The sequence below is a fragment of the Pyxicephalus adspersus genome, chromosome 2 (assembly GCF_032062135.1).
Source record: "Pyxicephalus adspersus chromosome 2, UCB_Pads_2.0, whole genome shotgun sequence".
NCBI classification, from domain to species: Eukaryota; Metazoa; Chordata; class Amphibia; order Anura; family Pyxicephalidae; genus Pyxicephalus; species Pyxicephalus adspersus.
In genome coordinates, this window is record NC_092859.1 from 18,724,075 (window position 1) to 18,740,722 (window position 16,648).

Below are 16,648 nucleotides of genomic sequence, written 5' to 3' on the forward strand. Positions count from 1 at the left end.
GGAGGTGCTCATTATCCCTTAAAGGTGAACAAAGCTGCAGGAAATTCCAGGGAATGCTTTAAATTGAGAGCAGCACTGCAATTATGGAACTATTTATCCTAGACATGCACTGCAAAAAAGGCGCAGTAAAGCACAGTCATTGTGCAGTATTATAGTACAGGGAGCAAAAACATTAAATATGCTCAAATGTTTTTTGGAAAATGCCAGGAATGTGCCATGTGCAGTGGGTAAAAGATAAATGTGATGTTAGGGATTTCTTTAATTTAGTTATTTCTGGTTACTGTCAATACATAGATGAGCACATATGATCAGTCTCATGCCACTCCTAGCTGGGCATGTCAATGCAGAGGAATAATACCAGGCTGCAGAGATTGTTCTATGTATTAGACTTTTCCCAGCAAACTGAAAATGAACTACCGGTATGTTGTCGAGTTAAAATGTAATTCTTTTCGAAACCTACAAATTACTTCTGTTTAGCATTTCTAAGTCTAAAATGGGTTTTAACAATGTAAACTACACCCTAAATAATCATTACGCTATTAGGACTAAAAAAAAGAATTGTAGCCAAATGTCTTGTGAAGAACTTGTACAAACATTTCCCAGCAACACATCTCTAATGTTCTTTTCACACTCACACCCTGCATGTGATAGCAGCAGGCTGAAGAGGTGACATTTCTGAACTCTGCTACAGCTGGCATTCACATTTTCACTGTGCTCAATATAATTAACTAGCCCTCTTTGATCAACTGGTGAGGGATCAAACAAGCAACCAGAGGTCCTGCTGGGCCCTCCCAGATGAAGACTGGGAAAGTGCAAGAATGATATGCATTTCATTACAAGCTGAGTGGATAAGTAGTGGCTTTCAAACTTCTGTCCATCATGTTGTTAACGTAAACAATATTAAATGTCTGTATAATCATAGCAAGGGGTATCTTGTAGTAGTTGGTCGCAAGCAACAGAAATGTTCTTGTAATGTTGAAGACCTTTCCAAGCCACCTTCCTGGACAAGCTGGAAACCATCTTCAACATTATAAGAACAAGTCCAGATGAATGCATCCAACTGCTACTGGACCTATGACCTGAATAAATGAGAACTTTCACAGTCGTAGAAGACTAAATGATTACATTTACCAGATCAAATGCTATGATTCTGGTTTGTTTCCTTTGTGATTCTGGTTTGTATTAGGGTATGGAACCTGTGCTTACAGAGGAATATGGGTGGCATTTTCTTATATTGGTCAGAGATCATTTTCCATTATCAGTCCAAATATGGCCATCTTTTAAAAGCCTTCTTAAACCAGATGTCTTGTAAACCAGGTTGGAGGCAATAAAAAAGAAACCCATCTAAAAAAATATTCTTCTACAGTGCCAGTGATTTTTTTTTCAGCAAAGGTTGTGTGCCTACATGCCCCTTTGATGGAAATCCAACCCATTCTTTATAAAATGTTAACATATTATGTGACACTGATATACACATAAGCACAAGCACACAGCTCTATTTAGAATTACTGTATATTCTGTTAAACGTTATCCATTAGTCACTGAAATTTTTTGAGCCACCTCTGTATTATGCAGCCGTTTCCTATTTTGTAAAGAACACTACAGAGAGATGTTGATGCCATATAAATCCTAATTATTAATCAATCAAAAATAAAACCGATAGAAAATCATATAGGTTAGGGTAAGAAGTACTCTACCAATTATAGGCAGTATGAGCCATGGCTGGAGAGTCAACTTATTTTACAATAAAGAGAAAGCAGCAGCAGGTATAGACTGGGAGATAGAAGCAGGAACTTTATAAAGCGTTTTCACCAAGACAGGGTACCTTGGATATCCAAGATAATTAAGCCTACCCAGTGTACCCGCAAATTATGAATATGATTGGAGGATAAAATAACCTCTTGTTTTGGGAATTTTTCAAATATATGTAAACCTCTATAAGGAACCTATGTCTTTTGCTCCCTTTTGGTCTGTTATTAAACAGATATACCTACCATTTTTGTTATAAAACAAATAACGGTTGATCTTGTGTACATTCAGTGGCCTTATGTCACACAATGTTATCAGAGCATAAGGATTTTAGAGCTACCACTACATAGTATGTACAGTTCAAACACTTTCTAGGATAACAATACGTGTCCACAGATTCCTTAAAAATAGGTGAATGTTGTCAGCCTTGGACAAGGACTGTATTACTAGAAGGTTCCCAAGGTGAAAATATAAAAGGAAAGCCAAAACAGCCATCACTTCTAAGGGCTGGTTAGTTACAATGTGTTAAAAGATTTGTTTGGCTTTTTAAATTTGCCTGGTGAAGTCTTTGCATGGGGTTATTTAAAATACTAGAATAGGGGTCCAGTTCTGCAGACCATTGAATATACATGTAGTTACTGCCATATCTTTTTTCTGTAAAGAAACATTAGGTTTAAACAAGAGTTTCCTTCAAATAGAAAGATCATTGTATGGCTTCACAATCAGGTAAACAGCAGCTACAAACCTGATATGTTAACTCTGAACAACACGGTATCAGATCCAGATGGGCCGCTAGTCACACAGGCATACAACCCAGAATCCTCCAGCCCTGCGTTGAGAATCTGGATCACTTCCCCTGTTATGTGCGTGCGGTTAGTCTCCGAAAGCTGAACTCCGTTTTTCACCCAGTTGATGCTCTGAACATCCTCTCGAAGCCTGCACTGTAAAACTATCGAGTCTCCAGGGCGAGCCAAATACGATTCCATTTCTGGTTTGGCTGCTTGGCCAACTAAGTGGGAACAAAGAAATAAATCGGAATTAAAAAATTAAAAAATAGGGAGGCCATTATTTTTAAGTCTGGTGAGCTTGTTGGCTTTGAACAGTAAAACTCAAATCTATCTTCATTCTAAGAAAATTAATTGCATGTATGCAATCATTAGTTTGTCCCTATGAACGTCCGGATTTCTGATCACCCGCAATTAGGTTATCTTGAGGTAGCCTAGCAGGCACTGCTTGAACTTCAATGCTTCAAATCAACTTAAATGGATGTTCAATTTGATGGATTTGGTTTATTTAACAGATGACCAATAAAATTATTCACACACTGCAGTCAGTTTCCTGAATAACAGAAGAAAAGTGCAGTGAAGATACAAGTAGGTGCACACGCTCCAAAATTGGATCAAATAGAATCTGATTGAGATGCCTCAAAAACGCAGATGATACTTTAGGTTCATTTGTTGGAAATTTTCCAACCTGATTGATCAAGGTTCTTTTTATTGTTCGGTCAAAGCTTTACTATAAATCTTATTAAAGATCTACTCACTACAATCTATAAGTTAGGGTTTGGCTGTTTTCAAAAAGTCTCCTAATAATACTTCTGGTCTCATGAATATAATAGAAGGTCCTTAAATCAGTTGATTTGGGTAATCTCTTCATTGTGACCATTCTTCTTGAATTCATTTTCAAAATGCTGAAAAACTATGCAGGTGCTTCATGGGTGAAGAACAGGTTGAAAAGCCAAGCTTCAGGGTTAGTGTTTATTACATAATTAGCCAATGAGCATATTTATAGCCGTCTATCATAATTGCCCATGGCATAAAATGAAATAGTAGCAAAGCAATATAAACATAAAACAATTACGAATGATGCACATGCACCAATGTGATAAATTTGGTCATAATGAGTATGCAAAGCCATTTTTTTTAATAAGGGAATGGTTCTTAATAAAGGAATAGTTAAAACACTTTTCTCTCCTTTATTATTAAACATCCAGATTGGAAGATATCCCTCACCACTGTTCTTGTGACAACTCAAACATTTTGAGTATTCTCACTTGTACCAAACACAATAATCATCAGGAGAGAAGAGTAAATTATTAAAGTGGACACAATGACCTCAATAAATGCTGATCCGAGTTCTTTACCCTTACAAAAAGAAAAGGTTTTGGTTTTACATCTTTCATAGAGTTCAAACTTTCATTTTCAGTCCAACTCATTTCTGAAAGGAGGGAAATTCTTGCAGGAAAAAAAAAATAATGCTAGTGACCAACCCAACACTTCATAAGCAATTATTCATAATATATGACATTTCCATGAGTATACAACATACTCCCCTTCTATTTTCAACTCTTTATTCTTAGGGGTGTCACAGAAACATGTGTACACTGACCCCCTAAGGACACACAAAAGCTGCATGACATTCCAACAAAATCATCCAAGACAAAGCATTAAATAAAATTCTATTCACAGACAGAAACAATCACTGTGACCTACAGCCTGAGATCTAGTAAGAAAGCCATTTTTTTCTCCCTTGTCCTTTCCTTATCAATGTCAATAAAGATAAGAGGAGGGCCACTCTGGCCGTGTAAACAAATGTTGGACACACAGGAAGAAAAAGACACATTATATTTGCCAGGCTTCTCCAATTAAGCACATTATACAAGCAAACATAAGCTGACAAATACTGGATATGATCTATAGAGTACAGGGTCTCTTCCTGAACCATCAGAAGATAAGTTTCCTGAACAAAGCCATAGGAAGCGATTATATAGATAGTATTATTTCCGTAAACCCCTGCCTGCTTACTTCTTCAATTCAGTTTGGATAGAAATATACACACACACATATATATTTATATTACACACACACTTTACATCTCTCAGTTCAAACCCTCTAATAAATATTTCTGCTATTCAAGTTTATGTTAAAAAATTTAAGAAATTGGACATTTATTATAAAAGGGAAATAATATTTGATATTCTAACCCTAGACATCAAGCTAGTAGACTGGAAGCAATGTGTCCTGGGAATGTATTAGCTTGAGAATGATTGATAGAGGTTTTAGATTTAAGATAGTAACTTATCACTGTTGGATAAGGTTTTAAATTACTGGAAACCAAGAGTAGATTGAAAAAAAAAATATTCAGATACTAAAATATATGAATGAGTGTATTGAAGGTTTGGATTTATATATTTCCCAATAGGGGCAGAATGTTTTTTTAAACATTTTTGAAAGAAAAAAAGGTTAGCATGTCCAAAACCTTTTTCAACAAGTAACCAAGTGGGTGCCCATTCTGTGCCAGTTTCTACAGATCACATGTCACAAATTGAACTCCCAACGTTCCATGGTCTGTATGACTATCACAGATCTGCAATCTCCTGCTTTATCAGAACTGAGGGACATCATATTTAACAAACCATTAGGATAAGAGTAAATATAAGCAAAAGGTAACTACTAAGGGATAAAGGCACTACAGCTTTTTACACAACATGGAAGGTACACTTGCGTTCAGACGCTCCTCATACAGGATTCATTTTGCAAAAGACATAAGGAAACAGAGATTTTTCTGTGTATGAATCTGAAGCATTTCCTAATATCCTTGCAATGTGCATAGATTACCCAGAAGGGATCAGAGTTATCTTAGAAGTGCAGTAACATTTTCAGTATTGAGAGGAGTACAGTATCATTACTTTTTAGCTAAAATATAACTTCTAATATGTACAAAAAAGTTACGGCATTTACATTTCTTCAGTTACATCAAATTCTAAAAATATGTAGTGGAAATAAAGCCATCATTTTTTTTATATGAATAAACTTAAAATATTATGTGAATGTACGTAAATGGAATGAAGCTACCATTCTTTTCTATGAGTAAACTTGTGTAAAGTTTGGCTCTGGGACAGCTGATTAATTTGACCTTTGAACATGACTTTTATAGGACGAAGTCCAGCAAGCTATGAATCAGTAGTACTAAGTGTTCTAACAAGACTGAGGCAAAGTGTAGAGAAGTGGTTACTAATACTGTGTAATGGTAAGTATAACTATAATGTTACTATGTTCATTACATTTCAGGTGCAGTAGAGAAGGATTAAAGCCCCCTTATCAAGACTCCTGCTGGGGAGATCCCCCTTTATGCTGGGAAGATCTCCCTTTACTAATTGTCTTTGAGAAACATTGGGACATGAAAGGAAGTTTCCACAAAGTAAAAAGGAATTCCCATCTGTCAACACAGATTATTTCCCCTCTGCATTGCACAATTCAAAAACTTTGTCCTGGCTATCTAGGTGAAAGCAAAGCTAAAGGGTAAACCTCCACTGTGGGAACATGAGCAGCAATAAAAGGCAGTTGCTAATTTTTTTTTTACCTACTCTATGCTTTCACTTTTACCCCTGCAAATATCCACAGACTGGGGTCCAGCCATTACCTGCTATATTTACAACCACTATCCAACATTTAGGTTTTTGAACACTGAAGCTGACATTTATGGTGTGAAGAACCCTGGACATGGAGATGCATGGAGGCATCTGACTGTGTGATCAGGATCCCTTTAGGTTGAACTTTAGGATAAGCATATATAGTCTTCATTTTTTGTGCACTTCTTTCACATCAGTACCATAAAACACTTCCTGGAACGTCCTGTATTAAAGACCCATCACTGCTCTACTACATGTATATTCCTAGGTAAGTGGACTCCATACCATTACTTTATATAGCCATATCCTATATTGGCTTTGGGGTTACGACATGTTAGACCTAATATATGCAAACACACAGTCAAATTTGCAATGGCCGGTATGGATAATTGCTTGCGGAAGGCCACCACTTCTCACGCAAACTTCCAGCCCATCACTATCCACTCACAAAGTGAGCAATGGAAGCCATAGCAGCTGATCACCATTTGCATATTCGAGCATCTAGCTTGTATAGAGAAGAGACTTTGCATGTCGTCACAATACAAGATAAGAATCAGTTCATCCCAAAGGTTGCATTAACAATGGGGCACATGCTAAAAGTGGAATAAAAGATTTTTTTGCATCCATGAACATATACCTCCTTGCATGGTAATGCTAGAGGCAAAGAGCTTAAGCTACGTACACACGGCAGATTTTTATTGCCCGATAATTGGCATCGGCCAATTATCGGGCGAAAATCTTCCGTGTGTACAGTCGGTGTCGTCCATCGTCCGGACGACCGACCTGCCGGATCCACGGACGATGGACGACAGCGGATCGTAATGAAAGGGAAGGGGAGAGCGCGCAGCAGGGTGCCGCTCCGTCGCTCTCCCCCCTCCATAGAGCATGAACGGTGCTGTATGTACAGCGTCGTTCATGCATCTTGCAGCCCCTTGTCGTTGGAAAGGATCGTGAAAGATCCTTTCCAACAACAAAAATTGCAAGTGTGTACGCAGCTTTAAAGTAGTGCTAGGTTTTTAGACTAGATCATGAATCGTGATCTCCAGTGACAAAAATCTACAGTCTGTGCCGAGCTTAAGGCCTGGCACCAGTCTTATCTTGAAGTAAATACAGACATGGCCTAAAATCTGCACAATGCCTAGATATGATCACCCAGCCTGGACAAGCGGCTATAGGCACACAACCCCATAAAAGGCACTCCTAGACACAAGACGGTATTTGATCTGGCACAGAGCCACTGCAAGGAGGATTTTTTTTTATGCCTGTGCAGGATAAAGAAAACAAAGTTTGCTCTATATTGTTCATTTAGCTTCAAGCATTTCCAAGCATGCAAATGAATACAAAAGACTACACAAAGGCAAGATTGGCTACTTAAGCCACTATAACAAGGGAATAAAAGACAAAAAACCTTTAAGAACATTTAGAAATAAATTTATAATTGCAATTGTTAAAATCTGAGTGCTTTAAAAACACTAAAAACAATGTATTGATCCTCTTGAAAGACAAATCAGTAAAGACGCTTTAAAGAGGTAATGCGTTGCTAAGCAATCTTTTCTTTTCTTGAAAGGTAAGTACTCAGTCTACCCTGTTTAGCATTTTAACAGCACGACGTTTGATTTCTCTTAAGAAGCCTTTAAGACTGACAGATGCAGCTTCTATTCTTCATGCAGGTTTATATGGCCATAAAGCCATAGAGCGAATGGCCCTCTTACACCAATAATGGGACCCATTACAAGAAAAGCCTGGTACAAAAAGGTCAGATCGGTAAGGTATCGGTAATGTTTTGATTTGTTATTAACAAAATTAAATGCCAGTGCTCCTGATATGATGTTATATGAGCGAATGCTTTCTGTTATTGCCAATTGCAAGTCTGCCGAGAACAGAGGCGAGCAACCTTATTTAATCTGCTGTTCCTCCCCATCTGACAGTGAGCGCTGCGGAAAAAATTAACTTAAGAGCTCAAATTTTAGCCTGGGGCGACGGCTTTGAATAATGATGCTCAGGTGGCAAGATGGACATAGAAGAGGATTTAATTTCAGTCATGCCCTTGGCTTGTTCTATTAAATTGGAGAACAAAAACCTGTGAAAAATTCAATCTTATGAATAGCTTTTATTATCTGGAACTATGATTATGCCAGCTGCTGATTAAAAATGTTTGTATGGGGGTTACAGAGAATCTGGTACACTTTACAGGAAGATTACCCTTCTAAACCTACCCGTGCCACCTGCAAGAAAGGTAAAGACCCCCTGTAAATATATAGTTCACATTTCCCCCACAAAGTTCAGCTTTTTTTTTTATTGTTCTCAATACATTTTTGATTACCCTTTTCCAAAGAAGCCATCATTTTTTGGATCAAACCTGTAGGGTTTGCACACAATCTGCTGTATTGTTTCTCAAGAAAATGGACCTTTGACATCCTCCTGGTAAAAACAAGCAGTCCATGAACACAAGGACTTTACCTTTTTCTGGAATGTTGGGTAAAAACAGATTTTTTTTTTCATGACAGGTTAACTAAATCCCACTTTGTCCTACAGCAACGGATGAAAACAAAGCTTCATGTTAGGAATCTATTCCTGCGCCCATGCAAAGCTCTATGTTTAACATTGGGTGGTGCAGACAGAGTAGAAAGTTGATAACTAATGGAAGACAAATGCCCTCCAGCTAATATCTAGGTGGGAACACTAGTCTTCTGCAAGATGGTGTGAACATTTGATCCAAAGTGTTTGTTTTGGTGTTAGGTGATCTTTGAGAGGACTTCCCGGGTATAGGTAGTGAACTGCGTAGGAATCGCCCCTGGACAGAACTTTATACGGCTTTACATGCCTAATCAGGATTAGTTACTCCACAGTTCCGAATATAATAGAAATTATGCTTTTAGGAGTGTATATCCTTCCTGAGCTAACAAAGACAATGTGTCCCCATGTACTCCAAGAATGTACACTAGCAACGTTGCAGGCAACTGTGCCCTGTATCATGTGTTCAGGCATAAAACTGGCATATGTTTTAGGGTTCACTCACTTGTGGTTTTGACAAGTGTGAATTCACCACTAATGTCATGTACTTGCAACATGCGTCTTATCCCAGGAACACCTTTGGCATCAACACACATGCATTTGAGCTAAAGCCTTTAGGTCTTGTATAAACACACATTGTTTAATATTTACTTGCAAGTGCTAGTCTGTAGATCATCAATTTTAGTCAGCACTGGTGAAGTATTAACCAAAGTTTAAGCAGCCTTCTTGGAACTAAAGAAAAAGCACCAAAGATATGGCAACATTTTATAAAAAGGTAAAGCTTTAGGCCAAACACCCCTTTAGCCCAGGAATATGGAAAGTAACCAGCGGGCACATAGAATGCATGCCAACACTCGTATTGAAAGCTCTGTGCAGAGCCACAGTAATGAACAGAAAATGTGCTATATGGTACACTGTACAATGTGTGATAATGACATTCCTGAACTGAAAAACACTTTGCTTAATCAGCTGCTGTGATTAGGAGCTCATAAAGTGGAGGATTTCTGTCTCACTAACCACCATGATACTTCATTAACTTCTCCCGCAAATAGGAGTTCTCAGCCATTACCCTCTCCCGAGCTTGATAATGTTTAACTCTGTTATTCATAAGGAAAGGGTAAAGAGTACACAGTCTCTCGGATACAACACACTTGGTCAATTTATAAATCCAAAGATTCACTTATTTTTCCCCAAATTTGATTCAGCTGAAAACATGTAGGGCTTGTTCCTACTAGTCTGTAGCCAACACACAAGTAGAATGCCAAATGGTCAACATTCACCCTTTTTCCAGCAGATTGTATATATTGTAAGCTAGTGTGGCAAAATTCGAAACTTTGTAAATAACATTCATTACCTACTCTGGTTTCTTAAGCCTGTGAAGTGTTCTTTGTTTGCAGTGGAAATCCCTCAATCTTTGATAATTACCTTGATGGAAGGCATGTCTGGAGGCATCCCCCCTCCTCCACCCACAATATAAGCACAGCATTCCATGCTTATACAATTCTTGATGACAGCAAGCAAGCTCGTTCCATGTAAGGAATAAAGGATGTCTACAAATGCAGTTCTCTGCCCATTATACACGGTATAGGTGTATGCTCGTCAAAGTACACGGAGACTGATTTGTCAAGGATTTAAATTATAATGGTCTAGAATGCCATATGGCACCAGTTTAACCAGCACTGCCTAAATCGATTATTACCAGCAACCACTTAAAGTGACTCGTGTGAATCAAAAGTCTGAATTTGATTGGTTACACTAAGCAAACCAATTTTTCTATAGTTACACAACACCAGCTACTCTGATGGTGCGCTTCTTTCCATCCCTGTTTTCTGCTTGAGCCTTTTGTGTGAAATGTGGCTGGATTCTCCGAGGTGGGAAATAGGATTTCCTTTGAAATTAAATCCTTTCTACCGCCTCCCTTTGACCTCCCAACAAAGTAGAAGAAAACAAGATGAAATCCTAGAGCCGCGTTAACCTTTCAATTCCATGGGGCAAAACAGTCAACCCAAAACGTAAGATGTGGCTCCACACTTCCGCCACCTTAATTTCCAAAGTGTTAAAAAATTAAATCAGAATGGCAGTTTATACTCTGACATAAGGCAGAGTAAACTATACAACATTCCCTGTATAAAAAAAAGACATCCTGAAAATTTAGAAGGTATAACAAAATAAAAACAGACACGCAGAGCGATTGTAGATGGTTAGCATAAAAAGAAACGGAATGCTTGCACAGTTGCATTCCACCTTTCCTTTGTATAGTGCACACAAAAAAATAGATTGTATGACAACAGAAACATGTATTTCTTTGCAGTTCAAAATGTAAATTTTGGACTGGGGGCTTGTTTAGAGCTAGGGTTTTTCCTCCATCCATTTTTGAGTGTTTTTTACTGTTCAAAAACAGGTAAGTGGACCTATAAAGAAAAATTTATATAGATTTAGATTTTAATACATTTTTAATTTGAAGGGGAGGGGATTCCTACCCTTCCATTTTACAGTAAAGACTAATTAGGAAACCTGCAGCAAGATCGGAATTTATTTATTTTTTAATTTTCAGAAGGCGAGTCACCTGACTGCAACACCTGCGCAGTGCTAGACTGGATATCGTAAACAGGAAGAAGTCTGCGCCAGGTAGGAGGAATATGTAATGGCGCAAGACTAACTGCTTAGGATCAGAGGATCGACAGCTTTCTTCCATTACATTTTTTTACTGAATGTTCCACTTTAACATTAACAAAGTCAATTCATTATCCCTCTATTTGACAGGTGGAAGGAGGTGGTAGCATTTCCATGTAGTTTTCTAGGCATTTAATGTATTTAATGTACAGCGCTGCGTAATATGTTGGCGCTATATAAATCCTCTTTAATAATAATAATAATGCAGTGTCCAGGTATACCACCTCTGTCGCCTACATGGACTTGAATGGTAAGTGTTTAAAAACGCCCATTTTTTATTGCTTATAAGTACCAATTGCAAATGCCTTTATTAGGGTTTGCAAATGCCTACAAAAACTAGGCATGTTTGCCCGAAACCAATCCTGAGCTGTGCATAGTTATATATGGAGGAGCGGTAATCCCTCGAAATAAACTTTTTATTAACAAACTCATATTTACATTACAAAATTAAAAAAATGAAAATATTTAATATCCTCAAGAGAAAGCTCTTTAAGATTTCTCTTATTTTTCTTTTACCATGCGGTCCTCTGTAAATAAAAATTCTGCTAACGTTTAGAAACACAAAGCATGTAATGTAGAAAAAAAAAAAAACACACAACAGGAAAAAAGCTTAGGAAAAATCAGGAGAAAAGTAAAAACAGACCTGTCCATACCACATGTGGAAGGAATGTTAAAAATAAACATGAAGGAAAACTGATACCGAGTGTTTAAAACAAGGAAAAAAACTAAGAGGGAAAAAAAGTTCAAAACATTGAGGCTTTCAAATGCAAATACAAAGTTTGGGATGCAAAACTTTTTAGTTAAGCTGATGCTGATGGAGAGTTTGCCATAAAGGCCTTAAACAATGCCCAACTAGCACAAAAGGCAGTGAATGGCTCGGAGCAGCAGGCGCTGGCTGGTTTCCATGGAAACGCCAATGGGGCCTAGTTAAATTTTTCCCTTCTACTTCCTGAAGCATACAAAAAAGGCCTGTGGGTACCCTAATCCCAAAACCTCAGTACCCGGATGGGGGTCAGAAGTTTCCCACATATTAGGAGGAGGAATAAAGCGAAAGCACTCAGCCACGTAACACCTTTTAATCCCCATTCAATAACAGGGAAGCTGCTTGTTGATAATTTGACTATCAAATAGCAGTGTGTACTCAGGGGCCAAATTGCATCTGAATTAGCATCAAGCTTGTTTTTTTTGGGATATTAGCAACTCAAAATCGAATTATAGTTTTACGTTTACATCTCTCAGGAGTTATATGGGGTCACATTAGTACACATCCAGGGCAATGGGAAGCAAATATTGTGTCCGAGAAAACAAGGATCATGGTTTTCCCCAAGGTTAGCTCAAAAGATATCTGTTTAGATGTGTTTATGTGAATCATTTGGGTAAAATACGGCTGAATTGGGCCTCGAGATTGGCACTTTTACTATACACTGACAGGTCACTTCATGGTCCATCACTGGTATGGCATTGTAACCCTGTAAAATGTATACAAATAGCTGGCATCTTTGTTTAAAACCAGTCCAGTAGGCCCCAGGCCATCAGAACATTTTTCGGGTTCAGCTCACATTACCCTATCTTGAACTGTTCATTCGCAAAAATATATAGAAGCATACCAATCTCACTGCGCATGTGTGGGACTGAGCATTCGTTTTAAAATTCTAGAAAAGCCCCTAATGACATGCTCAATCTCAGGCATGTGCAGAAGGAGCAGCTCACAACCTTATAGGATATCGGACATATGTATCATAGGAGGCTAAAGGGGAGAGGGTCCACCCCAAAAAATGTTACAATAACTATTATAAAAGAAAAAAGAAATATTACATTTATATAAAAGGGCTAGCCAGCCTTTTTATATAATGTTAAAAATATGGTGCTTGGTCGCCATAGCTTGTGCTTCGGTTGCATATTAGGGAGCAGCCAGTTTGTACAGCTCTCATTCAGACCAAAATTCTATCATTTTGAGTGATAATGATTGAGTCTTTGAAACACAAGACCGACAAGGAATCTAAGCTGATGACTGCATGCAGCGATTACCACATTTCTAATAAAACAGTCAAAACCATCAGGGACCCCCTTTTTCTAAAGTATATATTGCACTCCAATTTATTGCATAGCATTATGCAGACAAAAAAATATAAAAAGAACAAAACCAAACAAAAACACACATGTTAAAGAAAAAGTGAGCCGCCAGGTTTAGTTCTTTTTTGTTCCAGCAAATCAGACGCAAGTCCGTGAATAAAGATGCAAGTGTGAAGGGGCACATCAAAATTCAAGTTTCAGAAAGAGGGAGCATAGGAAGAGCACTAGTTTTAATAGTGTGAATATTGTTAGCTGCTGAAAACTGACATCTGATTGGCCAGTGCAGTTTACAGCTTATCACAGCTCTGCACCAGGCTTACTAAACTAATAACTAAATTGTTTACACATAGGAAGCTGTATGCTCTAAAAAGCATCTGACTGTAGAAAACCCTTTGCCAGCCTTACACGATTCCTCATTAACACACGCTGGGATAAATATCATTTAATTGCTTGCTGCTAATTACATTTTGGATTATCCCCAAAACTATCATTAGTTAACTAGTCCCCTGTATGATGATTTGTTTTCCCATTAAACATTCAAATCCCTTATCCATCCTAGCCCAGGAAATACCTCTAGGACAGGCAAACACCCTTTGTCTGCAGTGAGTGGGGGAGGTCTTCATTAATTCTGCACATACAAGTTCACAAATACAACCCCATCACTCATTACACACAACAGGAGCCTAGTGACCCTCAGCTGGGTTAATAAAGCTCACAATCTGGGATAATGCACTTGGCTGCATTAGGCAAACCTTAGGAACTTAACACTATCCTACGTAAAATATAGTACAACTTTGTGCTCTCGTAATTAATTTAATATATCACATTGCAAAGACTAAACAATGCTTCTACAAACATGCCAGTTCTGTTTAGATTGCCTGTAAATTTAACCAACTGACTGCAAATAACAAAAACAGCATATCCTACCTCCCACCCCCACACACTTACACTTCATTTCTTACCAACCCAATTTATGAAATGCCGGGTTCATGGGCATTTTCACTATATAGCTTTTGGTAAAGATACAGAAGATTATAGACTGTTGGGGCATTAAAAGAAACATGTACACATTTAGCAGACTGTTGACCCCATATTGCCATTAACTCCCCATCAAGTCAGATCCTTGTGAAAGCTCCTGGAGGAGCTTATACAAAAATGTCCTTTTTATCTCCTACCTAACAGTGTTAGAATTTTACACCCTATCCTGGGAGGATAGATGAAGAAAGAAGGTCACATGACCCCTCTAACCAAAGAACCAAAGGGTTATAACACAAGAGAAGAACAGCTTGGAGTTTAGCAAAAGTTGAGAACCATCCAGTGGCCATTCTATTAGTATTAAAAAAAAAAATAATAATAATACAAGGAGTTTATTCATAACTAATACGAGGTGGTTAATTTATAAATGATGCAAGATTGCAGAATAGAAAAAAAAACTCACTAAAGGCCTGCACAAAAAGGTATTTTAGGTCTAATTTGTTGACCGTCGTTTCTTTGTAACTCAAGCCTATTTATGTAATCTGCAGGCTCAAACTAAGGTGAGGAACTTTGCAATCTCCTAGGTTTGACCATATCTGAAGCTATGTTACCTAAAGCCAGCGGAATACATAAGAATCAACCTCTGTGTACCAATCTAACACGTCTAGTGTGAAATCAAGTGTGGCATGTGGTGCCCTAGTATTCATATAGGGGTTGGCAGAACATGTCCAGCAATTAATTTGGGGTCTTTAGGAGAAGGCAGTGACCAGCCTATATAACATGCACCAGTAACATTGTATAGCAGCAGTGAATGGTGGACTGCAAGAAAAAAAAAAACAGTTTTAGCAAACTACGTCCAGGACATGCAAGTTTAGGCCTGCTTCATTCATAGGTTATTACTTAGCCTGTCAACAAGGTCAAAATACTATTTTTTATGCAAATGAAAAAGGTCATAGTGTAATCTAAACCTACAAAAAGAAATAGAAAGCTGCTAAACTGCACTTTGTTGCAAATAACTGGCTAAAAAAAGGGTCAGGAAGGTGCTACATGGGTGAGTGCTTGATCACTTCAATTGGAGTAAAGATTTTATTCCTTAGGAGGATTATTTCCTAAAGAAAAAAAACAGATACACATTGGGCCCCAGCTGTTCCAGTTGGCCTCTGACCTTCTGCTTTCCTAAAGTGTGATTTTTGCCCCTCACCCCTCTTGAGAAGCAGGCGCTCCCTCCCCCTATCCCCATTCCTCACAAGCCCAGACACAAAAGCTTCCTCAGTGCTCCTTGTGTGAAGCAGCACAAAAATGTTGCTGGCCCCTTTGGCTAATGAAGTGCATGGGTCAAAATGACTGTTTATATATGTTAATCTACTTCCTCTCTGCACAGAGAGTGACAGAGCCCTCATTCTACACACAAGCTGAATGGAAAGGCACACAGACCCACAATCCCCACATCAGTGGAAGTTATTTCATGTATTTTTTTATGGCACAGAGCTTTCACTGATCAGGAAATCCGATGACACTAGTATTTAGCTAATAAAAAAGGGATAGGAAAAAGGGAACATTCAATCCCCACCACACACACACACACACACACACACACACACACACACACACACACACACACACACCAGAGCCACATTAAAAGAATTTAAGCTATGATTTAAAATCCCTCCGCTTGGTCTATAGTGGTTTAATGATTTCATTAACCATTACAGTCCAAGTGTATGGATCTTTTAATTCTGTTTAATATCAACAAGCCGCTATTTCTGCTACATCGGCATTATAGTTTTGTTAAGCACACACTTTGGCTACGTACACATGTGCAATAATTATTGTTAGAAAACGAACGATTAATCACAACTTTGAACGATCGTATTGTGCACAATTCTGTACATGCTGTAAGGATACGATTGTTCAGATATATTCCACCAATAATGTACACGCACTAGATATGATTGAACGATGCAGGAAGTAACGTGTACCAGAGAAAGTGTACCACAGAACACTTCACGATCACTGAACGACTGTACACACAATAGATCGCAAACAATCATCGCCGGGACGGTCATCTGTTTCCAGCGACATTCCTCGTTCATCGTCGTCAGTCATTTTTCACTTTTTTGTTAACAGATATCAAACGATCGGTCATTAAACGTTTGTTTCCAATGATATGTGTGTACGTAGCCTTAAAGTTTGCTGACGGCACACTGGAGGAGTGGTAGCACACCAAGGGCCATTCTGCTGCAAGCTCAACTG

At 38.2% G+C, this 16,648-nt stretch overlaps 1 protein-coding gene across 4 annotated transcripts in view; it reads right to left on the reverse strand.

Annotated features, from left to right (window-relative positions):
* Nucleotides 1-16,648, reverse strand: part of FGFR1 (fibroblast growth factor receptor 1) — a 57,481-nt gene that overhangs the window by 25,376 nt on the left and 15,457 nt on the right. For 3 of the 4 annotated variants that reach the window (XM_072399793.1, XM_072399791.1, XM_072399792.1), the window contains exon 3: nucleotides 2,495-2,758. The exons of the other annotated variant lie outside the window; for it this stretch is intronic. In XM_072399793.1, the coding sequence (XP_072255894.1) occupies nucleotides 2,495-2,758 (264 nt within the window). The remainder of the gene's footprint in view (nucleotides 1-2,494; nucleotides 2,759-16,648) is intronic. 4 annotated transcript variants of the gene reach the window in all.